The 27385-nt window shown below is 43.1% G+C and overlaps 1 protein-coding gene across 1 annotated transcript in view; it reads right to left on the reverse strand.

Annotated features, from left to right (window-relative positions):
* Nucleotides 1-27385, reverse strand: part of prim2 (DNA primase subunit 2) — a gene marked incomplete at both ends in the record, with an annotated part of 58308 nt that overhangs the window by 10284 nt on the left and 20639 nt on the right. The window contains 4 exons of the mRNA XM_080524011.1: nt 755-881; nt 10352-10537; nt 12411-12483; nt 19823-19890. Coding sequence (XP_080380137.1) covers nt 755-881; nt 10352-10537; nt 12411-12483; nt 19823-19890 — 454 coding nt within the window. The remainder of the gene's footprint in view (nt 1-754; nt 882-10351; nt 10538-12410; nt 12484-19822; nt 19891-27385) is intronic.

The following is a 27385-nucleotide window of genomic DNA, read 5'->3' on the forward strand; positions in this document are numbered from 1 at the left end:
AACTCTAACGCATGACAGGGCTAGAACAACCTGGTGGTCCACTGCTGTTGCCATGACTAAATAACTAATGAACACATCCGACGTTGTTAAGAAGAAGATCTACTTATAGATTCAACAGGAAGCAAACACATCAGGCGTAAAAAAAATTAAAGTCAACACATATTCAACCAAAGTGCCTGCCATATGAACACATGGGACAGAAATATTGCGTTTAATTAGGCTAAATAGTCTATGCAAATAAAGTAACAACAGGCAGCTGCTGCTTGATAAATAGAAGCATTGCAAACACGAGTGTTTCCCACGGACAAGACAGTGGCGGGCCACCACAGCCTAATCTGTCCCACCTGTGGTCCCGCTGCTCGTGGAAGGGCTTTGAGCAGGGTCGTGGAAAGGTCGGAGCTAGCTACGGTTTGATAGATGGATTATTGTAGCAAAACAACTGCTAATAATTATTTCACACTTTTGCTATTAGGTAAAGCATATATACATGAAAATTAAAATCCACCTTCTAAAAAATCGATGTATTTCAATGGTTATTTTCCTCGTGTATCCGGCAGCAACCCCGTAACCGCCGCAGCCCTTAGTAACAGCCGTGATTGAATAGAGGTCTTCAGAGAACGCTAGGTTGCAGCATACTGTACGTTCATGGGTGTCACTGATACCAAGCTACATTAACTAAAATGGTAATAATGTTCGGAGAAAAAAAAAGGCTCATCACATGGGCAATAACCATCTCTCATAGCTTGAGACTCACCATGATAGTCTCCTTGGCTGGGTGGGTTTGACAGAATCACCTTCATGCAACTGTAGGGGGTGTAGTCTGTGCGCTTGCCTTCCTTCCCGAACATGTGGCGGATGCTGTAGACATATGCTTTGTCAAACTGCAAGGCGAGAGAGAGAGAGAGAGAGAAGGATGGGGGGAGGGGGGGGGGCAGAGGAGGAAGGGAGGTTGGGGGTGAGAACATAGACATTGTCGTACATCATGTCAGTAGTGGCAGGGTGTTTTCCTCAATGAAATATAGAGCTATTAGAGGGAACCTGCTGTAGAGGTGTCGCCACACTCTAGACAGCTGTGACTGGATTATGGATAATGTGGCCCCTTTTTCCCCCCCTTCAGTTTTTTCCTCCTCTACTGCACACCTTCACACTTCTACTGTGATCTCTCATTCCCTCCTACAACGAGCTCCGAGGGTTACAATTTGTTTGCAATTTAACCAATAAGCACAGTCACAATCACACAGGTGCATTGCTGTATGGCCTAACACTACTTCAGTGCAGACCTGCATAATGTCATAGCAGAGGAACGCATCCCCCAAAAGTCCCCATCCCCGTAGAGTTTTCACACCAGATGGAACTGCCTCCCAGACCCACGCGATGAGTATGTCTCAGCTCGTACTTAGTGAGACTATTATCAGAGTGAACAATCAGAATATCCGATCATGGTAATAATAGTGTACCCAATTATCATACACATTCGCGGGGGTTTTGTGTAAAAACTCCCTCTGTTCAATACAAAAGACCCCGGGCAACAGGAAATGCAACAGAAATGAAAAGGCTAACAGTGTTAATGCAAAACCTCCAGGCCCATGAATCTTATCTGTGCATCCCAACGCCACAGCGCTCTGCAGACCCACCGTCCACCACCTCCTATCCTGCCCAAAATATATCGCCTGTGCTTAAAAAACCATTACAGTGTTTGCGTTTGACGGGGGTCACTGCATTCAATCTGAGTGGTGAACTCAATTTACCAATCATATGTACTCCCGCGTAACAATTCAAAAGTAAACAGCCTCCCAATGATGGTAAAATAAACAGCGGGCTACAGGGGAGAAGAGAGGGAGAACACATTCATCACCATTGTACTCATCATAATCCATTCAAGTTGCCATAAAACCCCTGAACTTGACAAGGTGACTGGCTGCAGCGGCAATATAAGGAACGATAAAAACTACTCACCAATCATATATTAATTATATGGTGGTTCTAAGGATTTAGGAAGCCATTTCCAGTTTAAAGATCACAACCTACTGTATTAAAACTGTTCTACGAGCTATCCATGGGTGCCGACAGACATTTATGGTGTAAAAGTGTAATCCATATATATATATATAATGCATATTCATGAGACCGCATAATAAAGTTTAGCACTGATCTTTATGATTTGTTCTCAAATGACTCATCTTGGAACTAGTCCTTGTACCTAACACACACACACACACACACGCACACGCACACACACACACACACACACACACAATACTTTCTGGCATGCTCAACAAGGAGCTAAGATTCGACAATGAGATTAGAAGCCAGTATAAAGAGAAGTCACTACTCAGAAATGCCAGCCATTCATCCATTCACTGCTCTGTTGATGGACGACCGTACAGAGATCTCTGTTGATAGACGACCGTACAGAGATACCGTCACACTTCTCATGCACACCCCACTTATTCTTAAGCCACAAATGACGGTACTAATGTCAATTGCCTCAATTCATGCAAATGTGCATCAGAGAAATCAAATTAATATTCCACTGCAGAGCTGAAATAGATTTGCAGGCTTTTCTTTGAATTTCCCATTCAATTTGAGAATGTTACTTTATACCTCTTGTACCTACTTCATTTTGTTTGTTTTGTATACTTGTATATGAAGTAATGACACATAAACGGTATACTTGTATATGAAGTAATGACAAATAAACGTGAATTTGATATGGCACTTGCCCAATATCGGCTGTGGCACAGTTGGGAGAGCCACCGTCTAATGATCGCAAGGTTGGCAGATCAGCGGTTCGAGCCACGGCTGGCCACATGTCGAAGTGTCCTTGGGCAAGACAAATTGCTCCCAGTGAGCGGGCCGGCGCCTTGCATGGTAGCTTGCCGCCATTGGTGTGTGAATGTGTGTGTGAATGGGTGAATGAGAGGCCGTTGTAAAGCGCTTTGGATAAAGGCGCTATATAAGTGCAGTTCATTTACCAATCCATCTTAAGTAATGCTATTAAAACAATTTCCACTTTGTATATGCTTCTTGACAAGGAACACTGTTGAAGTCAGGCAAACTCAAAGCAACACTTTATTAGGAACACTATACTAATACTGGGCAGGGCCTTGCTTTGCTCAAAACAGCCTCAATTCTTCGTGGCATTGAATCCACAAGATGTTGGAAACATTCCTTTGAGATTCTGGTCCTTTCACAAAATTCCTGCAGATTTTTAAGGTGCAATTTCAAGCTGTGAATCACCCGTTCTACCACATCCCAAAGGTGTTCTAAGGCCACTGAAGAACACTGAACTCATTGTCATGTTCATGAAACCTGTTTGAGGCGACTTTTGCTTTGTGACATGGTGCATTATCATGGTAGAAGTAACCATTAGAAGATGGGCACATTGGCCATGAAGGGATGCACAATGTCATGGTCAGCAACAATACTCAAATAGGCTGTGGCATTGAAGCGATGATTGATTTGTATTAACGGGCCCAAAGTGTGCCAAGAAAACATTCCCCACACCATTACACCACCCGAATGAATGAGAAGGTGTACAGGTGGTCCTAATAAAAGTGCTCGTTGAGTGTATATACACTGTATACTGGATTACAGCAACTGCTTAGAGTCTGCACAAGTTATGGAGCGCAGTATGACATTACATTTAACTCTAAAAAGAGTGTTGTCATGATTGCTAAAACCAAGGAGGATCAGAAGCGAGAAGCTTCCTTCTTTATGGCAGACCAAGCTCTAAATGTGGTGAACAAAGTAAGATGTGGGTCACATCATCAGGAATGATCTATGTGATGACGACGATGGGCAGCGCCAGTGTTGCAAACTGTATGCACAAGCCAATATTCTGGCATGCAAACTTCATGTGTACAGATGATGTTAAAACAGGCCTTTTTGAGCCCACTGTATTCCACTCTATACAGCCCACTTGTGGTGCTACTATAGGAAAGCAACAATGAAAAAGCTTCAGGTGGCATTTAATGATGCATTCAGAATCTTGCTCAAGCGTCCAAGATGGACAAGTGCAAGTCATGTTCCCACCTTTCATGCTGTATTAAGGAATTTTATGTACAAATGTGTGTCAATTAATTGATTCCAAAAATGTAATCATAATGGCCTTAACTGAGCCCACACAAAGTGACACAAGGTGTCATTTCCATGCTGACACAATGTGTATTTTAATCACTGTGGACTTGTGAACTGCAAGGATTATATTTGTGTTGTTGTCCTCGTATCGTATTTTATTATTTTTTATACTGATATGGATCTCTGTGTCTGAAATAAAGTTAAATTGAAATTGAATTGATATATAGCCATGAACTTGGGTGAACCAATCTAAAAAAATCTAATTTCTAACATCAAAAACATTCCTCAGAAGAATTCATGTTCCTAGTGAATTCTGAAGAAGCACTCTCCTTGCAATCATTAATGCTCAGAAGCCGGGACACCCATTGACGACTTTTGTTTTTCAGATCTTCTCCTCTTTTAAGAGCAGCAGGGTATGAATCGGAGCACATGGCCACCTTTGGCTCAAAGAAATGCATCAACGGCAGACAGCAAAAGAGAGCGTTCCAGAGACTGATGCTTCAGTGGAGACATTAAGCACAGAACTAGATGGAAACAGAGATTAGAGCCTGGTAGTGACTTGAATAATAAAACTGTAATAAAACCTGTAGCGCCTTGAAGGATGAACTAACAGGTTCAGGCAGGTACAAGCCTCGGCCATACAAGGTTCTTGAGTCAATCACCCAGTTCCAATTAAAGAGCAGGAGTGGAAGGAGAAACACAAATTAGGAGTTTTATATACAACTGGCTTGGTCTTCACGAAGGCAGAACTTACAGAATTTACAACCAAAAAAGTCCTGACTTTGTTTTCCATCACTATTGAAATATACTGAACCAAGCTACGGACATGGCTGGGATTTACTAGAGCAAATCCAGTAAGAAACGTACTCAAGGGCACATGCTGTTGTGTCCTAACCTGATACACGCCGCCTTAATTCCACTAGTGAACCCCTCCCACTTCACACCCTGCCACCCTTGAGTGTCTCCTCTCTCTGTCAATTAGTGAGGGTAAGTCATGGTGGCGCAGGTGGGTTTTGCTGGGTAAACAGCGTCCTGGGTAGAGGCTAGTTGATGGAGGAGGTCTCGTTGGTGCTGTGGAGTGTGATGTCTCTGGAGGAGGAGAGTGCTCTAATTAAACAGGCAGCTGCTGTGTGTGTGTGTGTGTGTGTGTGTGTGTGTGTGTGTGTGTGTGTGTGTCAGTGTGTGTCTGCCAGGCCCCATTATTGCTGCTTGTTCAACACCACTTGCCCTTTTCTGACATTGGAAAAGAGACAGAATTTGTGTATAAGTTATGCACTGCTTTCTCTCTGGAGGTAGCTGATAGAGATGTACAGTAAGCCCATACAGTAAAGAACAAGGAATGGACAAGGCGACGGTCTGACCTCTTATATGGCACAGAGCAACAATCTGAACTAAAAAACCGAATGCAATCGAAATGAATATTAGCATCTGCATCACTGTTTTAACATTAGTTGTCCCCAAACGGAGGTCCACGGGGGTGTGTGACACTTTATAATAAAATAACCCATGTCCCCCTCCTTCACCGACCTTTCCTGAATGTCTGTTTTTAACACAGTGTTGTAATCATTTTAAAATCACATGAGTTGCAAAAGCATATGAATTGCTTGTCATGAGACAACATCAATATTTGTTTTGAATGTGGTTTGGTGGATCATAAGAGCCACTGAAAGAGAAGTGATTGTGTCCACTTTGACTTTCTTTTTCTTTTTTGCTTAGCAAATGAGTGTTTAGACCGTCTTGCAAATTATGTATAATTATTACTTCAGATTCGCGTTTTACGACCGCAGATACACACTCTCTCCTCATCAATCCCTTTGTTCACCGTGTAATAAAGCTATTTGTGCCAGAGCGACGTCAGGCACTATTAACCGATATGCCTTTAAAATAACGTCATCTGTGTGTTCAAAACGATCACATACTTTAAGCACAACCAAATGAGTAGCGAATGAAACCCAGTTTGTTTGAGATTAGAAATGTAACATTCATGTTGGTTCAGTGTGAATAATAATAATATAATAATAATATTAATAATTACATAACATCCTCACACTTCCTGGAAACAACACTGCTACCAATTCATTCCACTGGTCTCTTCTGCGAGCCGGCGCACTAATGATAAGGACTAAGCTAATAATTACAGGATTACTGGCGTCTGGAACAAGAGACAACACTTTGTTCATCCAAAAACAAACAATAAAACAAGCTAAAAGGTCTTTGGATCCTGTTTCAACCGGTTCGGGTTTTGAAGTCCTTTGCGTCGGAAAAATAATTGCATTCATCTTACGACATTTCGGCTTCAACTATGGCTGTGTTAGTAGCCAATTACTATAATTGTCAATTTTCTAAAGTAGTGCTGTTTATAGAGACAAACTAATTCTTATCAGCGACTGTTAACGAGGCATGCAACTTTCATCAAGCTTAATTGGTGAGCCTTCAAACTATAATAAACAGTCATTAGAGTCTAGTCTGGAGTTTGAGTATCAGATGTATCAGACATTTCATTACACGTCTTTTTAAGGAAACAAAGAAACCATAACTCTACCAATGAACAAAAATTACATCCTGATCTATTAAATTTGGGAGGCACCAGCTAACCAAACACATCCATAACTGAAGCATGAGTCACTCAAAAGAGAATAAAAACGATTCCTTCCACAATATATATATTTTTAATATACAATCCAAATACGACTATGTGGCTGCCTGGATTATTCACATAGACGTGGATGTGCATGTAGCTGTGTTGCCTTCTCGAGGTTAACAGCCTTCCTCCAGAGTTCCATATGCCTGTGCTTACAGGCTCATAACGCCCACAAGGCTATAAAAGATGTGTCGAACACACAGCTGCTACACAAGCTGCCAACACCTGCTGAAGTGTTAAAAAAGGACAAATTTTAAAAAACAACGCTAGCCGCTTAAACGCACCTTGGTCTAGACTTGCCCTCATCTGTGGATGAGACTCTGGGAAATAGGGATCTCTAATGTAGGCTACAGTCGGCATCCCATGGTGCGTCCCTGGCCGGTCAAGAGCATTATCCTCCTCCACAGGTCCGCAAGCAGGCCTAATGAGTTTCACCCTGACGCACCTCACATTGTACATGCTCAATCAACATGAATGTTAACACAGTCTGCTTAGCAGCAGTGGAGACCGGAGGGGCCAGAGCAGCAGTAAGAGGACTCCTGGACCCTGTCAGCCTTTCACCTCCAGCCACAGAACACCAAAGGTTAACATGGCCCAGGCAATTGATATGTAACGTGCGCAGTCAAAGAGCTGACACAGAGTACAATATTGATGAGGTGTTTCTGAGAACGTCATGTTCCAGAAGCTGTAAGAGGGCCAAGGGGTTGGCCATGATTTATTTAGACCAAATCAGCTCCGTGCTGAATCAATAATGTAACTTACAGACACCGCGTCGTTGGCAGATACAGGCCGCTTCCCTAACAGCAAGCCCCAGCGTGCCGCTGCCTTACAGATGCAGCAAAACATAGAAAGTGTCAGTTGGTCGCAAATAATTAACCTCACCTTAACATCCCAAATAATATGAGCAGAAGCAAGTACCTAGAAGCAATAACGCCAGGGAAACAGCATGGATGTAGTCATCCAAATGGAGCGCCTTTCAGACACGAAGAGAAATGAAGAGATCTTGTTCCTTTCATCCATTTTCTCTCTCCCTAGTCTGTAACATTACGTGCCGCCTCCTCCGGGCCTCCGTTTCAGCATCGCTGCCTCCCATCTTTTCCCTCTGCCTTTGGCATGCTAATGGGGTGGCTTTGTGCAGCCTGCCACGAAGTGCAGTCCCTGACACAGCACATACATCACAGTGAGAGCCACGACTCGCCTGGCACCAGCCTGCCACTGCCTCCGCGGCTGAACAAGAGCCGAGCTTTGTGTATGCAGCCGTCCAGGTTACACCTGAGAGGGCAGACAGAGGGGACCCAGCCACCCTGGAAATGGGGCACTTTGAAGAGTGGCGTTGCATGACCACCAGAGAATGTCTTTGCCCGGGAGCCGCTTAAACAGGACGAATGGTGGGGGACCAAGACGGGGGAGGTGGGGAAAAGAAGGGACCCGAGATAAATGGACGCCCTCTTGTTTATTTTAGGTCTGCGAAAGCAGCTTAGCAGTAGTCAAAGGAAAAGCATCATTTTTGAACTCCGGCGTGTTCCATGCAACCCTGTGCAGCATGGCACATATTTGGTTCTTCAGAAGACTGCTGTACTCCGAGGAAATGTCGTGATAGTAACACAATGAGCCTCATACTGAATGCTTTCAAAAAAAAAATACTGTAGCCTCATACTGAATGCTTTCAAAAAGATATATATATATATAAAAGAGTTATCTACATACTGAAGGCAGTTTTGCTGCAAAAAAAGTATTGCCTGGTGTGTTAAATAAATAAGAAACTCACCAAGACAATTGATCACAGATGCTTATATCTAAGGAATTCACAAGAGAATACTAAATGCATTAACACTACTACAATATCCTAATATTAATGATTTGCTAGTCAAATCAAGATCACTGTGATTTATAGTATGGCACAATGACTAAAACCTCTATCACAATGCCACTCATTCTAGCCACTTGGGCATGTCAGTTCATATAGAGAAACTGTAGTCAGCCGAGGCCATTCGTCTTGCTTTTAGGGACATTGGTAGCTGCTTCTTCAAAACAATTCTTACACAACCATCCACTAGATCTTCATTTATTTTACAAAACAAAGTGACACCTTATTTCCTTGAAAGTGGAACAGTTCTCTTCAGATGAAAACATGAGATTTTATATCCATTTTCTATGCAGTGTTTGTGAGAGAAAATTGCTTACCATTTGAAATGTAATCAATGAAAATGCTGCCATCTGCAGAAAGATAGCTGTTGTATTTTTCTCCATTTGACATTACATGAGGTGGATATATCCACACCTCATCACTCCCCGACATGTCCTTGTATTGTCAACATAGCACCTGTATGGCTGCACAATACACATCCATTGTTCAATGCATACTGTATGCTGCCGTCAAAGCTCTTTAAAACCATGAATTATTCATTTTATGGAATACTCTCATTTGCACAATAACGCAGATACATCAATAAATCAGAAGGAAAATAATTTTAAAAATATAAACGGTTTTCTGAGGTATTGATGATATATTTGTTTTCCTTCCCTGTCGTGGTTGAACCAAATAATGTTTCTATGTTCTTCATCTATAAATGATTTAAGCTCAAGTGAATAGAAAGTACAAATGAACAAAGGCTCCTGGAAGTCAATGATGCTGCTTTTACAGCATTACCAAAGGCTCCCTGCTCTGTTCACAAATACTATCTTAGTTGGGAGTAACACTTGCATATTCTTTATATACAGATAGATACAGATGTGATCTAACCCTCGCCTCTGGTATTTGCATTTGTCCTGCATAGAACTTAGACTGTCTCAATGACATGCTAATAATGTTCATCCAAGTATATTCATATTTCTCCTACTTTCATTGCATAGCTTCTAAACACATCTTCAATTTACCCATTATAACTGCTCTGTTTATCTCATATGCATATCAGCCACTCAACATATTTCCTATTACTTCTATGAAATAACATCAGCTGTACAAGGATAAAACTAGAACATATACTGTATAAAGACGAGTGAATATGACCTAGCCTAGAGAAACACCATCTAACAGAGACAGCGACACAGCAACAAATTGCAAAAGACGCTCGACGCTGGTGTCATTCTCCCGCTGAGACTAACTAAGGTGAAATTCGCCATCAACGACAACAGAATTTTCCGCTAACAGCATGAGTGAGCGCATGAAACTCTCAACTGAAGTGATTATAGTGAAATGTCTCCCCGTTCAGACACCACCCCTCAGGTAAAGATGTGTACCTCATCAGCATTCTTGTGATTGAGGATCAGTTGGGGAAAAAACCTTTCAGTTAAAAATGAGAAGTGAAGAGAGGGAGCGAGCCTAGCTGGAGAAGAGTAATTTTCTTGTTAAATGTACCATAGACATGAAAATCGGATTGAATCACAAGCACGCGAGGTGCTTTCTGTCAGAGTTCTATAATTTAGATCCCAGAGGAAGGGATGCAAGTTAATCTCAACCTTCAATACAAATATAAGTGGTGTGGAGCCCAAGGCCATAACACCAACCCTGAGTGATTTCAATACCATGTCTTTATTCATTCACGATTTCATTACTGGTCAAAATATTGTGGGATGATTATTATTATTATTTTTAAAAGATTTTTAAATGGCAACAGGTTAAAAGGTTACCTTGTCAGCGTCCACTTTGCCCTTGATGAACTCGGACCTCCAGAACTGCAGTGCCTGGTCCAGGGTGAGGCCGATGCCCTTGAGGAAGAGGCCGTACTGCATGCGCCCGCCGTGGCGGAGGTGGTGGCTGTCCCTCAGGGCCTGGTGGAGCTGCCGCATGCACAGGGGGTAGGACTTGGCAGAGAGCTGGAGGGCAAAGCCGTGGATGAGGTTTAGACATCAGAAACGCAGGAAAAAGGTAAGTGAGAATCATGGCTGCAATGCAATCATCAATCTACGTAAAGTTAAAGTCACATCAATCAATGATTCCATATTCCGCATTTCCAATAATAGTTCTGAATGCATACACTACATGAGATCAGCCAGTACTGTTGCCTGCAATGTGACAAACTAAATTAATGATGTTTTCTCAGATTTGATCTACGCCTGGCTCCACGGTTGCTTAAAGCTGATGCTGTGCTGTGAGCAATAGCTTAATACATCCAAAGCGTTAATGTACCACAACAGCCATTCAGTTGACCTGTGGGGGGGGGGGGGGGGGGGCGTCAGACTGTGCTGTCCTAGCCTAGATGTCTGGTGATGACATGGTTCCACATTAGTCCGTCGAAGCCCAAGGCCTACTCCATAGGTGCACAGCGAAGAGGTAAAAACAAAACCCACGGCAACCGATGGCCTTTTCATTACGGTTGAAGTCTAGAACTGTGAAGTTGGACACACGGTGCTTCCTGCCTTCAGGTTTCCCAGCACAACATCACAATTGAAAAACAACAAAACCCTTGCTGGCCCATTCCAATTGTTCCTCTTAGAACAGGAGAATGGAGCCTAGAAATATCCTGCCAGTGTAACAGCAAACATTGCTTAAACTGTAGCAGTTTGGAGATGCAACAGCATTCAATAATGCGAGTTAGGATTCTGTTCCAAGGATGTATCATCATCATCATAATTGTTCATAAATCTTCATGCTCCATCTATTTCTACCATTTAAGAAGAGCGGAATGAAGGTTATTTTCTCCCAGTGTTGAAAAACACAAATTAGACCGAAGAAGCATGTGTGATATTCTTTGTTAGGATAAGACATTTCTTATCCGGAATGCAGCAGTTGGAGTCGAGCTTTCTGATTGAATTGAAATGTTCTTGTGAACCAGAGAAAGGACTGGCTTTAAAAAATAAAAAATAAAAAAGCTGCTAATTACGAGTTAGGAGTGCATACATGAGTTTAGATTCTGCTTTTATTTACTCGCACTAAAACTGAAGGACAAAATTATCATTTGTTGACAGCCACTTAAATTGGAACAGTAGTCCGGCAGTAGTGTGTTAGGTGCAGAAAGTGCAAGTAAAGTGAGGAGTGGCCTCGCTCTGTTTATCTCTCCCTCAGAGAGACACAAGTGGTCTGTGTAGAATGAGACATTAGTCATACAGTGTGACGACTAAGGCCTCAAAGGTCAATAACCATGTTTGCTACGTATTTGACAATCTGCTAAGAATCCTTAACATAAGTCGCCCATTCTAAAATGGACAACCACCTACAGTATGACTGCATGTTAGACCAATACAGAGTTGGGTGGGAAAAAAACTAAAAAAACTGCTATGACATGACCATGGGCGTAGGTTTGATTTTATGTGGGAGGGCACTTTTGGCAGGGGGCATCTGTGGGTCCAGAGTAATTCTTGTTATCAGAGATGAAAGGTAAGAGTTCTGTATACCGGTACATTAGAATAAAACTGATAATAGATAGCACAGTGGATAGGTGGCCTGTCTTCAATATCCAGAATTGAATGGCGATTGCGACGCCCTAAGCATTCACTTCTAGGATGGGCCATTTCAGATCCTATAATCTGGCTTTTAAATACAAATCTATTGCATAGAAAATGTGAGGGGGGAATTCAATTTTCAAAAAGCGAGTGCCCAACCATACTTAATGGTACTTACGGCCCTGGCTATGATTGTATACATTTTCACACTATATACGAAAAAATATCCAATCCACCTTGAAGTGGAAACCGTTCTCTCCATCTTAAAAAGAAAAATAACAAGTGTTAGTGTCAATGCACAACTCACAGAATCAATCTCTTCCAAGGAGATCTTCCCCATACTCTTCTGGATGCTGTAGTCCTGTCCAACATAGGCATGGCTGAGAGAGGGAACAAGAGAGAAACATAATTGACAGCATTACAAATAGTGAACATTAGGGGTGCAACGGTTCTCGCTTTTACATTGAACCGTACGGTTCGCCATCCACGGTTCAATACGCACTAGTGAATGTCAGTTTTTCGGTTTATGCTGCGTTCCATTGAAAGTCAGAGGTCGAGTTTGTCTGGAACGCAGTTGCTTCTGTAACTTGTTCAAATGTTTGTTCATGGTGAGCGGCGTTGAGAACATGGCAACAGTTTGAGGAAGCCCCAGATTGCTACAAATCAGCGTTGTGAGTCGTTGAGTCATTTCGGTTTTTGCTTCATGCGTGTTGTATATGTGCATAATATGCATATGGTCTACCCGTCAAGCCTAAAGTGCACTTTTACTTTTAATTCTTCCTCTCCTATACCAGTAGTCAAGCCTAAGAGGCACTGTTACATTTGAAAGTGCGTGTTAAATTTTGTTACATTTGAAAGTGTTTTTTTGTTTATATATATTTATATATAAGTATTTATAATGTATAAGCAAAATAAATTAAAGTAACAGTTTATTATATAAAAATAGTATCATTCTTCTTTTCTCCTGACGCACAAAACACGTACCGAAACCGAACCGGAACCGTGACCCAAAAACCGAGGTTCATACCGAACCGTTGCACCCCTAGTGAACATACAATCAATAGCGAGTATCTGTGCATTCAATAACATGTATATGTGCAATAGGGTTAGAAGCTCGCTAGACGACAATTTGTTTCTCTAATGTTCTCTCACGTTCCACTCGCCAGCTCTGTGAAGGGCTGCTGTAACAGTTAAAAACATGTGTCTAAAAGTAAAAAGCAGAAGCAGTACACTTCAATTGCTGGAGATCCTGATCGCAAACAGGTTTTAATGAAGATGAATGAATTATGAAATGAATCTGTTTTGTCTGTCTTTTACTCAGGAAATAAAGGAGTAAAGCTCTGTAATTGTCCATCAGTCCTTTGACCATTGTTACATAAGCATTAGAAACATTTCATGTTACCCGATGTTATGCAGTAACATGCCATTGCAACCCATCACATATGGGCCCAACAAAAAACACTCTCTCTCATTAGCTTACAAAGTGCACTTCACTTTGTAAGCACACTTCAAGCACATAGTTTAGAGTTGTAGCTCTTTTGCCGTCCCTCCCAGCGAAAGGTTATATTGGTCAAAATCAATGACATTGATCAATATCTGTTTGACTGATTTCCCACTCACTGACATTTGAACAAGACCCTCCATAAATTAACTGACTCTCTTTCAACAACTTCAGTGCGCCTTGCCAATGAACAACTGATCAATAAAGTGTTTCCCCAGGGTCTATATTTATTACATACCCTGTAATTATATAATGTAAACTAAACGAACGTGGTAACCTAATACACTGTAAATTGAAGGTAGCTGTTGTGCTTGAATAAAATGTAATGTTAATCAAATCATAAAAACAAAGCTTTGATACTAGTGTAAAGAAAAGGTATGGGGGGGGACAAACAGAGAGGTGTGTGTGTGTGTGAAGGGGGAGGACAGAGGGATGAGGTGTGGGGGGGGGGGGGACAGAGAGGTGTGTGGGGGGGGGGACAGAGAGGTGTGTGTGTGGAGGGGGGGACAGAGAGGTGTGGGGGGGGGGGACAGAGAGGTGTGGTGGGGGGGACAGAGAGGTGTGGGGGGGGGGACAGAGAGGTGTGGTGGGGGGGACAGAGAGGTGTGGGGGGGGGGACAGAGAGGTGTGGGTGGGGGGGACAGAGAGGTGTGTGGGGGGGGGGACAGAGAGGTGTGTGGGGGGGGGACAGAGAGGTGTGTGGGGGGGGACAGAGAGGTGTGTGGGGGGGGGACAGAGAGGTGTGTGGGGGGGGACAGAGAGGTGTGGTGGGGGGGGGGGGCAGAGAGGTGTGGTGGGGGGGGACAGAGAGGTGTGGTGGGGGGGGACAGAGAGGTGTGGTGGGGGGGGACAGAGAGGTGTGGTGGGGGGGGACAGAGAGGTGTGGTGGGGGGGGACAGAGAGGTGTGGGGGGGGGGGACAGAGAGGTGTGGGGGGGGGGGACAGAGAGGTGTGGTGGGGGGGGACAGAGAGGTGTGGTGGGGGGGGACAGAGAGGTGTGGTGGGGGGGGACAGAGAGGTGTGGTGGGGGGGGACAGAGAGGTGTGGTGGGGGGGGGGGGGCAGAGAGGTGTGGTGGGGGGGGACAGAGAGGTGTGGTGGGGGGGGACAGAGAGGTGTGGTGGGGGGGGACAGAGAGGTGTGGTGGGGGGGGGGGGGCAGAGAGGTGTGGTGGGGGGGGACAGAGAGGTGTGGTGGGGGGGGACAGAGAGGTGTGGTGGGGGGGGGGGGGCAGAGAGGTGTGGTGGGGGGGGGGGGGGGACAGAGAGGTGTAGTGTGCAGGGATTAAAGCAAAAAAAAATCTCCTGACTGAAAATGTGTTCAAGCCAAGTCATATTCTCATTTTAACCTCCACTATATGTTTGTATTTTATAACGTTAGCGTTTTAAGGGAAGAAGATTCTTTTGAACAGCTTTTCTATTGCCAGTTTGCTTTTATGTGATACGCTCGGCGGAGAGGGTGATTGGCTGCCCTTTGCCCCCCCTTGAGGCCCTGTTTAAAAGTAGGGCTTTGGGGAGGGCCAGGAAGATCATGGCTGACCCCGCACACCCAGGACACGGTCTCTTCGCCCCGCTCCCCTCAGGCAGGAGGGTGCGGTCCCTAAAAACTGTGAAGGCCCGACATACAAACAGCTTTTCCCCCACAGCCATCCGGCTCCTAAATGCCGCTGCCCCCCCCCCCCCTGACCTGACCCCCTATCTATCTATCTACCCTCCCTCCACCCCCACTGGACTGTCTGGATATGAACACTTGAACACTTGATCTCTGCACTTTATATTTATATTAATTATGACTCTTGCACTTCGATGTTGGTTTGCACTGTCTTGTCCTGTCTTGGACCTGTCCTGCTGTAAACCGTGCTCCATTGTTCCAAACCAAATTCCTAACATGTTTACATGTCATGGCAATAAAAGTCTTCTGATTCTGATTCTGATTTATGTGATATCAATGCTGTTTTCAATTCATGAAATAAAATTGATACTTATTGCAAGGGTTGACTCTGACATACAAATAATCAGATAATGGGTGTGGCTTAGACAATTAGGGGGAGTGGCTTGTATGAAAGTGGGTGTGGCCTGTCGGTGGGGCCGAGCCGATTCGTAAAATATCTGAACCGTGTCTGTGGCACTTGTGGTTGATGAGCTAAAGTCCTTTAACCTTCCTTTAACCACTAGGCCGGAAAAGCCTTCATTAAAGTGGGTGGCTGCTGCTGGCGTACGTTTGGGCCCAGGGAACGGGCATGGAAAGAGTCACAGTCACCAAACTCTACACACTCCTTGATTGTATCCCTACATTGTACCAAATCAACTTTCAGAGTCCTAGGCCATTCCTGGGAGGCCTTGCACGCGAGCTAGCGGGAACCTGTAGGGAGCTCTAATGCTTGATGTGAAGTGCCTAGTGTAAAAAGACATGTTCTCACACGTACAGGGGTACAGGGAGTACAACATGTTGCATTTTCATGCCATTAGGGTTAGGGCTTCCTAGGGTTTCCTAGGGTTAGAGATGCATTTGGACTTCTGGAGTACCTCCACTACTTTCAATGGGTTCTGAAGGTCTGAGAGCAAAGGGCTTTCTACCAGGGGTAACTAACCCTGGGTAGAACCTTGGGTTCAAATCTGGAGTGTGTGGGACCAAATGTGTAGATGTGGTGAGCTAATGAAGCTCTTTGAGATTGAGATGAGAAAAGGGCGCTTGTCTCTTTAAGGCCAGGAGGGAGTTAGCGACTAGCGATGTTAGCTTAGCGCCAGTTTAACAGAAGTAACTTCACTTTTAACATGACTTCCCGTGGTCGTAGCGGGCTGGTTGACGGCTTAAAATGACCGTGGAGACCTGTAGACCTTATCCAGCCATAGTCTTGTGTTTCTACCCCGGGGCATAGCCGGTGTTATTCACGGACAAACACTCCGTAGTAGAGTGGTTCTAGTACACTGGACATATGTAGCCAATTGACGGAAATCCGTCGCGACTTGGAAAAAATTGACGGAAATCCGTCGTAGCGACGGAGAACTTTAATCCCTGAGTGTGGGGGGGGGGGGGACAGAGAGGTGTGGTGGTGGGGGGGGACAGAGAGGTGTGGTGGGGGGGGGGTCAGAGAGGTGTGGTGGGGGGGGGGTCAGAGAGGTGTGGTGGGGGGGGGGGGGACAATGTGTCCAGTGGCCTGTCTTCCTCAACTGGCTAGTTGTGGCAGGAATAACCAAATATCAATGACCGGTCTTAATCGCTTTAAATACCTTTGTGAAGCCACAGCAACATTTCGGAAACATACATTAATCTATGAGCCACTAGTCTGATGAATGTGTTACACAACTTATCACCCTTTCAATAGTCCCCACCTTACAAGCAGCTGCTGGACTGAAAAAATCAGGTGTAGTGCTGAGGCACAAATATGTACATTTCTAGCCTGCAAACTGTGACACTTCAAATGAATGTGCAATAACACTATGTGCAATATGACAACCCTAGTCGTCTATCTGTACAGTATAGTATAGTGGATAGTGTACACAGCCTTTATTTATTTATGTAAACCAGCTCTTTTCCCTTCTTGTGTTTTTTTTTCTTTCCTAGCACCAGGGGAGCCACCCCTCCTAAATGTCGTTGTTTGGTACCTGTACTATATCAATGACAATAAAGACCATTCATTCATTCATTCATTCATTCATTCATTCAATACTAATATAATCAGTACAGATGACCCAGGAAGAGAGTCAATGCCAGAGTAAAGGCCAATCCATTAATGAACAACAGCTCTGGTTTTAGGACAATCAGGATTGTTAAAACCTTATCCTGTCCATATATAATAAGGCAATATTTACACAATATATAAGGTCGGTTGATAATTAAGAGGCAGTGTAATTATAATTGAAGGCAAGTTTGGCCAACACATCCAATACATGATGTGCCCTCTTCACAAGTGAATGCTAAATCTTATTGATATTTAGATGATTTAAGTCTCACTCCATAGTAACTGAAGCCCACACGGTTACATAATCTTTGTCACTAAAGGGGCATCCCCCCATTGCACTCTGGGTGAAGATCAAATTTGTAACGTTGTGCCTATACCTCGCACAACTCTTAGGTGGCACCCTTTCTGGATTTGTTTTCTTTGGTGGTGCACCTTATGACTGGGCTGGATTTCCCACATACTCGCATAATAATAGTGGCATTGGCCAATGCCACACACACATTCAACAACTAAAATGGCCCCTCATCATTGCAAATAAGATTATTCAGTAGGCTATCTAGAATAGTTTGTGTTGACAAGCTGAAGAGCAGACTCAGACTGTGATATCATAGTGTTCTTCCTTTATGTTATAGCCTGAAGAAATGTTAGTAAGTACGTCAAGGCTTTTTGAATAACTGAATATGAACCCTTCAACGTCTGAGAGACGACTTACAACAACTTTGCTACTATGCAAATGTTGTGTGTATACTGTCGGTCAGCCTAGAGCTAGCTACATGTTTTGTAGCCTATTTTCCTGATTATAGCCTAGGAAAGATCACATTAACTCTGGAACATTATTGGAGCTGTTAGCTCTCTGTTGCAATATTTGCTGATATAAATTATTTAGAAATTACATGCACCATGCGCATGTACTGTACTTTGTTTATTTATTTTTTAAATAATGGTGGCTTTAGAAGCCGATACAAGCTGGGCATCTTGAAAAGATGCAAGACACTGCAATAAATCAAGTCATCATATTTATTGTGCATCCATGTGCACAAAATTACGTATTAGGACATGCTGGTTACGATCGCAATATGTACAATTATTTATGTCAAATGAAACATGCATGTTTTCCTCAGATAATACACAGTAATATTAGGCAAACAGTTCACCTTGGATGTCTCCGGCCCTCACTCTGGTACTCTGGTCAGTAATATGCCGGCACTGGGTTTCTATTGTTAAGATACATTTATGGAGCACAGTGACACAAAGTCAGACTTGGCGAAGGGTGAAACTGGACCCTTTCACTGTAATTAACTGTTACCACAATAAGTTTGAAAGTGAAAAGGGAAACAGCTCTGGGACCAAACAAACAATCTAGCTCGGGCTTATGCAGCATGCATACATTCTAACGGAGAGTCCCTGCCAACTGCCGCTTAGTGTCCAAGTCCTCTTGTTTCTTTCCCTTTTGATTCAACAGCTGGTTTGCTACAGGACATGGGTTTGTTTCAGGGGCACAAGCTGGCCCTTGACACTCCTTATCTGGCCGCCCCAGCATGTAGGCCTCACGCTGGCAGGCACAGAGGGAAACCATTTCGCCACCGTAACAATCTCTGTTCCTCCAATGACACATCCAATTAAAGTACCCTCATTCTCAGACTCAATCAGAAACCAAATGACATGGCTGTTGGCAGTGTTGCCTTTGGGGAACACCTCCATTGTTCCCTCTCCTTTATAATCATGGCAGGTGGAAGAGGACTGGGGGACCAGTGAAAGGTCGGTGGAGGAGCTTTTATCCACTACGGGACTCCCCAGTGTGTCATTTTATGAGAAGCAGGATGGGCTTACACCTGTAGGGTTGGATCATTTTAACATGGAGAATATGCAGGGACAGTACCCCTGAGGAAATTTCATAACGCTTTTTTTTTTTTTTTTTTAAAGAGAGAATTAAGTAGAGGAGATGGAAGGGGGGCAGAATGAAAATTAGGGGGAAAAGACCGAAGACAAAAGACAGAAGAAAATGTAGAGTTTAATCATCTGTAGAGCACTGGTGTAGGGGGATCCTCTGCTTTATTTAGACAGGTTCCTCTGGTCATGGGTGGGCACTCCCTGGGCCAGGCTCTAAAAATAAAAAGCCCTGGCTGCAAGTCGACACATTAGCTCTGCTGTTTGGGTTCCATTATCACAGTGTACGGAACAAGAGGGGACACGGTCTCAGAGGGACCCTGGTGTTAGAACCGCCTTTCTGGAAAAAGCACACAAAAAGGATTCGGGGGCATGTGAAGTGAATATGAGCCTCCCGAGAAATTAACTTAAAAGGAAAGAGAGGTTACTTTTTTTTTCCTTTTTTTTCACGTTTTTGTTTGTACTGCCACGCGAACCGGGACTTAAAGGGTGAATTCATCAGAGTCATTTGAGTGCCCTTTATCTCGACATGCTCTGCCTGTTTGTTGCCGTGGGTTTTTCGGGGGGGAAATGCGGCCATAATGACTATATTGTCATAATGAATAAAATAAAGCAGCAAACGCAATAAGGCTACTAATGAAGCCAATTACCTGAGGTGGTTAAGCAGAGGTTGGAGTCGTTCGTCAGACTGCACTGCCGGTAGGGAGCGGGCTGTCAGCTGCAAAGGAAGTGCATGAGATAAGAAACACAAAACAAATTGAGAGGCGCTAGCTAGGACATCATGTTTGGAAAATATCAGTGAACATTTCTGCGCAATCATTTAACGTAACAATAAATCACCATAAAACACGTTTTAGTTAAACCCAACTATGAAGAGCTTTAAATCCCCCCCTCCACAAATTCCACAATTCATACATCGTTTTTTTTAATGCATATTCAAGTCACCACTTTTCCAGTTTCCGATTCAAGCTCTAACATGATCGAGTCGTTGTTATATCTGGTTGCTCGATTTAACTGGAAAGAAATCCTCCCCAAAAAGTTTGAAATGTCCTCAGAATAGATGCAGGAAGTAACTCCAGGGCCCAAATGGCCAACCAAACAATTAAAGCACACGGCCGCCTTGCTCCTGGAAATTAAGTTAATAAGTAACTCCCCCTGAGGGACATCAATCAATGCGTGACGCGATAACTGTTAGGCGAAGCTGGAACAGAAACAATGATGAAGAGATGTGGTGTTGTGAGCTTGATCAAACTATTGAAGAGGCGACAAATTGGATACCGTGACGAGTCGACTGTGCCCTTTCCAGCCAATTGATCATTGCCTCAAGATCAGCGGCAGCGGTACCTTTCAGAAATTAAGAGGACGTCCGCAAAACTCTGATGCTGCAAAAAAGTAAAGGATGTCTCGTGTCATTAACAGATTTATTGACACATGGGTCCATACGTCCTCCTACAGTACCACCACTGTATCATCAGACGAACACCTCATTGATCACCTCCGTTTCCATGGTTACTGACCACCTGCATGCTGACGTTCAGCATCACAGCACTGGACAAACAAAAACTCAAAACTTTTGCATCGACCTGCCCCGCAAAAAACAAACAAACCTGGAAACATTTCTGTTCAGATAAAAAATGACTGAGCAGCGAAATCTAGTCAGATGGGGGAAAGCAGTTTTCAATTTCACGCTCTTTAATGACACCCTTCTCTGTGATGTCCCCTCACTGTCCTCGAACGGAAGTGAATCACCATTATAATAACACACAACAGCCACAATGGTGCACTTATAGGGAGGGAAGGGAAGAGTCCCTTGCTCCATTCCAGCAGTTGGTGATCCGGATAATTGCCAGGAAATAGGAGGACGGGTGGGAGTGACTACCACTTTTTGTAGTCTAGAAGAGGGTCAGTCGGTCCTGTGCTGGGGGGAGGCAGACATATTGAGAAATCTCCCAGGCTGACCTGAGACAAGTGTGTGCCCCCTTTCCCAACTTCATTAACACGGAAATCACTTCCTGCTCTATCTTCCATGCACAGAATATATTTGATACTGATTGGATTCTGATCCCATTTTTGCCAAGCCCCCCAGCCAAAGCACATTTACAAAATATACATCTTCTTGAAGCAAAAGTAAGAAACAAATTGGCTATGCAACAATGATAATTGCGATACAAAGTGCATATACCAAATGTACATGCAGCTAGAGGAAAAGAACAGCACTGAAGTAGAAATATAGGATAGGACATATGGGGCCCTATTATGCACTTCATAAGTTTGAAGCAATAAGACGAGGCGGTAGATCTAAATTTAAGACGTGGAGGCGTGGTCAAGGCCACTTTGCTATTATGCGTGCGGTAGTGGGCGCCTAAAACCCGGCGCTAAGCAAAGAAATTAGTCATGGGTGTGTTTTGGGCGTCTTCTCAATCAACCCAATCAGCGTGCCAGGTGCCATTCCCTTTAAGAACCGGCTGCGTTGAGTCATTAGCGCTATGCTATTATGGAAGTCCTAAGAAGGAGGTCAGCGCGCTTCTCTGCAGAAAAAAGTAACAAGCTCGTGCATGATTATTTTCTGAATAAACACGGCAATACCTCCGCTTGTGAGTTGAGAAGTATTACAGAGGGGTCGCTGGAAGACTGCAGGAATGACAGATGTTGATGTCATTATATTACGCACGGCATGCTCGTACTGTATGTGCACAGTATGCGGAGGCAACATACTGTACAGCGCTGGCCTCTCCCGTCTGAAATAAAGCATTTATACTGTGACCGTAATTGACGTCTTGCCGTGGAGCCACGTGCGTGTTCATGTGTGCCCACATGCATGCGCAAACCGCGGAGGCGCGCTCGTGTTTCAAAACGTGCATGAAGTCTAAACTTAAGAACTTTTCAAACCACTTCTTAGCGCTAGGAGCAAAGTCAGATCGCATAATAGCAGGGGCGCCTAGTGCACTTCATTAACATATGAACACTCCCACAATGAGCAATATATGCACGGGAGTGTTACGTCTTATGTGTGGGCGCCTATCGACACCTGCATAATAGCAGTAGCGCGTATGAAGCGCATAATAAGGGTGGCGGTAGGTCTTAACCTGGCGGTGCGTCTTAATTAAGACTTAAGACGGCAAGTTAAGAAGTGCATAATAGGGCCCATGCTCTCATTTGTGAAAGGAGTTTAAGTTAGATTAAGTGAGACTCTGCAATGACACTATTCTTTCTCTGCTGTTCATTTTTGTGCTTACTTTGTGATGAGAAGGGAACACACTGACAGCACTGCCAGTCATTCTACCACAGAAGGATGGGTCTTTTCAAACATGCTTCACATTTCTTCCCTCCACTTTGTGGTGGCTTTCAGCAGCACTTCACATGTCTTCACAACGACTGTCGGTAGCCCACTGCTGTGATGACAACATTGCAGATTTTAAACAGTGACCTCCTTCTGCTTACAAGTTGTAGGAGCAGGAATGAAGCAAGCCCACTAATAAGAATAAGTAAAAGAAGAACTAACATTGGACTGAAGCAAGCCCACTAATAAGAATAAGTCAAAGAAGAACTAACATTGGACTGAAGCAAGCCCACTTATTAACAATAATGGACAAAGCAAAATCTAGTTTTGAATAAAATAAACATGCCTTTGAGTACACTACTCTGGTTTATAGTTCCCTACCATTTCACTGTAATGTACTCTTATCAATGGCAACAGGGTGTGAGGGTATACTTCAATCCCTATTTTATCAGTCTAAACCAGGGGTCGGCAACCTATGGCACGCGTGCCAGCAGTGGCACGCGACAGCTTAAACAGTGGCACGCAAGCAAGTGCGAGAATGTGAGAATGTTTTTATTTTATTTTATGTTGGCCGCGTTCGTAAATTCGCGCACACTGGGTTCAACGTCATAATGGGACCAAGTAATTTGATTGGACTAGAGGCAGTCTCGGGGACGCTCCGGCGCTCTCAGGGCGAATTTACGAATGCAGCCCTAGTCTCTCTTCCACTCCACGAGAGCCGTATTCTGGCGCCAATTTTCAAAGTAAAATTCTGAATTCGATTCGATACAAGTGTTACTGTTAAGCACACATAACAATATAATAATAATATATAATAAGAGTGGGGTTTTGTGTCCCAGAAAGACCGTGCTGTATGTGTCCTATGTATGTCACGAAAATGTTGTTTGCCGAACTTCAAGCGTTAAAACGGCATTATGAGACCAAACATCAGAAGTCGTTCAAGGATGAAACAGACAAGGCCGAATCAATAAGACGTGCTGTGTCAAGGTATGGGAAGCAGGCCAGCACCTTTAAAGCATTTGCCACTGCTAAAAATCACGCAACTGAAGCAAGCTTTCGCATTGCTCATTGCATTGCGAAACGTGGAAAGCCATTCACTGATGGAGAATATATTAAGGAGGCTTTTCTCTGTAGCTCAGATGTTTTGTTTGAAGGCTCAAGAATAAAAGACATCCCAGTGTCAGCCAGAAGTGTGGAACGAAGAATAGGAGAAATGGCAGAAAACGTGAAAGCGCAGCAGACCGCTGGTTTGAAAGATGCGACGGTGTTTAGCCTCGCACTTGATGAGAGCGTAGATGTGAATGACATGCCACGTTACTTAAAGTGACCAAGTACCACCCCCAGATAATGGAGTTGAGCAAAGGAAAACAGGGCCAGGGATCACATTGATTGTTAGGACTGTTTACATGGCTTTGCATACATAGCTCTTTGCAACCAAAAAAAAAAGTTTGTTGTGGTTGGAATAAAAGAATAAAATGTAAGTAACAACCAAATAATTATATAAATATAAATTATAATTCATACAAGTAAGACCCTTGTATAATCACCATCCAGTTAGGCCTACTTATTAAAATGATAACCATAGGGAGCGCAGTTAGCATTGCAACTTTGGTAGAAATTGAGCGCTCCAATTTGCTTAAAGTTGTGCTACGCATCACAAAGTTTAGTTGTCTTAGATGTTATGTTGGTCATTTTGTTCAAGTTTCAGTTAGTTGACTGTTAGGCCTGTTTATTTAGCATACATGGCTTTGCATACATAGCTCTTTGCTGAAAATTGTTGTTCATGTTGTGGAATAAAATTGCAGATCAGTTGGTCTGTTTGGTTTGGTTTGATGTCGAGTCATAATTAATGTTGATAGTGGTTGGCACACTGACTAACAAGAAAAATTTAAAATGGCACTTCATATCAAAAAGGTTGCCTACCCCTGGTCTAAACAAATGTCATTGTGTGAAGTACTGTAGAATGAGATTAATGTGCATCAAGAATAAGGAGGATGACTTAAAACAGCAGTGAAAATATCTGAGGTTCAGATAAGAGCATTTTCTACTACTACCAACTACATCAAACATCACTCAGTCTCTTCAGAAACTAGCATCAAACCAGTTTTAAAAGGATGGGGTAAATGTATAAATGGACAATAATTATTAATAAGTTGCAAACCAGGTTCAACTGACTGTGTCCTACACACCCACAGATGTCCGGCACACTGTCCTCCTTCAAAGCTCAACTATATTTATTGTTGTTTTTACTGGTTGTGCTTTTGTTAAATGTTTTATTTATCTATCTATCTATTCTTGTTCTCTCCATGTGTCTAGTAGGAGTTGTGTCCCTGCGTTTACACCGCCAGGTAGAAGTGACAAAATTCCAAAACACATGGCACAGATCGGAAGTACTGTGTAAACAGTAAAAAAACACATTTAATCTGATATTCTCAGATCCAATTCAGGCCTCAATCTCATACCGGCCTCAATCAGATACGAATCGTCTATGTGTCATTTCGACTACGATCTAACCAGGCAGGTCGCATATAACTCTCAATTCCGATTTGCACTTTGATGACGTTTGACGTGAGTTTCACTCAGAGACTCGGATTTTCAAAAACCAATACTTATGGTGAAGTTACTATATACACGGTATAGTCGCTTTCTAGAATACTGAGGGAAGAGATGGTAAAAGCCCACATTAGAGTTCTAATAGGTTTTGGAATTGCAGTCCAGTCCATTGGTCTATTGACTAATAAGCAGTCTATTCAGCATAATGGACCCAGCTGTGTGTCAATGGCATTTGGGCAAACACAAAGGCCTCCATTACAAGGTAGAAACAGATCAATATGGGTGGCTAGGGTCGATGGAGATAGGAAACATCTGTTGAGGGCTTTCCACAACGCTTACAATAAAAAAAAAAATTTAAAAAAAATTTGCACTGAGGTAAAAACAAACCATAATATAAAGCTCACTGCATGACAGGAGAGAATATGACAATGCCTCTCCTGGGACCATCCAGATTATTATTGTGATTTCACAGACAATAAATTCTCTCTCCACAGAAATGTCAGAGCATACAGTAACAATCTTGTAATTGAAAGAAAGAACACTGTAGATCTGTTTCTACCCTCATCTACTAATACTAAAAACATTGTAATGAGGTAACTATGCTGCCTTCTTAAATTGACTGAAACTGCCAGGGAGAGAACCTGGATGCCGTTCAGAAAGGAATAAGGCTTACTGAACGGCAACGGACTGTAGAATGACAAGGCAGCTCCACCAACAGGCCAAACAGTAGAAAACATTCTCCAAGAAGATATACAACCGGTCCAGAATTAATCAAGTTCTGCATAATCTATTTAATGATCATCTCTTATTAAGACTCAGAGATGGGGGGAACATTTGAAATGAGAAATCTTAAGTATGTCCAATACCATTTAATGTAAGGGGTCGCAATATCAGTACAAGTCATTATATCATTTGATGTACCTCCATAGTTTTCCAACAGGACTGAAAGCCAAACTGCATCCAACTCATAATATGCTTTGTAACTTCTCAGACTCGCAGGGCGATTTCAAAGCAAATTAAAATCAGTTGGGGATCTTAATGAGCTCACAGCACCAGATGGTGATTAAAACATCACGCAACAGTGAGGAACGTTAAACTAGCCATAGTGCGCTGAGAGAGACCACCAGGAGGGCCGAATCAACAAGCCGAGAGCCGTGTAGGAAGATGAAGACCACATGGACGTAACGGTAGTCAGTGTGACTCAGAGAGCCTGCTTCACAAGGAGAGGCTGTTATAATCAATTCACAGATGTCCCTAGTTAGTCTCAGTTGTATCCATTAATTTATCAACTCGGGGCTTAAGAACCCTCCTGGTGCTCCATGGGAACATCTCCACGCTTCAGAGGGGGAGATGTTGGGCAATATTGGGCATCTCTGCAGGAACTTCATTACAACTCAGCTACCTCTTTTGGCGAAGTAAAAATGGCTCCTATCAATGCCCTTCAATCGAATGCCCTTCAATCTTTCCCAAGTCAGCAGGGTTCAGGTTGAAGGATGAGACATGACGGGGAACATTTCACAATGCCAAAGAAGGTTACTGATGTCAATAGACACCTTCTCATTTGGAGGTCATCTACATGTAGAAATTCAAAACTAGGAGAGGAGTCCATCCCTTTAATCTAACTGACTCATATTTTAGTCACATTTGACATTCTGTTGGTCCTATACCTGTGTAGTAACCTTTTAATTACTCTTGTAATGATATTGTATTACAATATTTAAATTGTTACCAACACTTATCTATGAAAATCAAAAAAGATGGATAAACAGGGAACAAGGTTGCCAAAATCCAACACTGACACTGATAGCAAGAACAAAAAAAGTGAGTACTTAACTGAAGACCGTGGGGATATAAACATCATTTATTCTTAAGCAGCACATATTTTCTATGGAGTATCTGATATCTGCCCATCCGCTTGGGTATTTCAATACATTTCCATTGCGTTACATTGGTCTAGAATTAGCGATAATCCATAGAATAGCTCCCTGTGAAAACTCCAAGAATATTTATGCAAAATGCTGTAGGCATGACGGTTGCTGTTAGTTTTTTAAATCCTAAAGGTGTCTGTCTATATTGGGTTTTGTATTAACATGGTCTGAATATAAGATGGGAAAGTCATCTTCCTCTTGTTGACAGAGCCATCAGCATCTCGATAAGCAATCAGTAATAGCGAAATTGACTTGACAAGATTAACTATCAGGAACCACTGAAGGGTATCTGTCCAACAAAGATATGGATGTAGCAGCAGGAAGGTTGAGATGAGGTGATGTGGAAAACACACTCTATTTTTCACTATTTCATAAATGTATAGCCTAACCTACTTGTTATTTTGAGGGTTTACCCAGCACAAGTAATACACAATTATGTATTAGTCATAAAG

Source organism: Nansenia antarctica (assembly GCF_963989245.1).
Source record: "Nansenia antarctica genome assembly, chromosome: 1".
Taxonomy (NCBI): Eukaryota; Metazoa; Chordata; class Actinopteri; order Argentiniformes; family Microstomatidae; genus Nansenia; species Nansenia antarctica.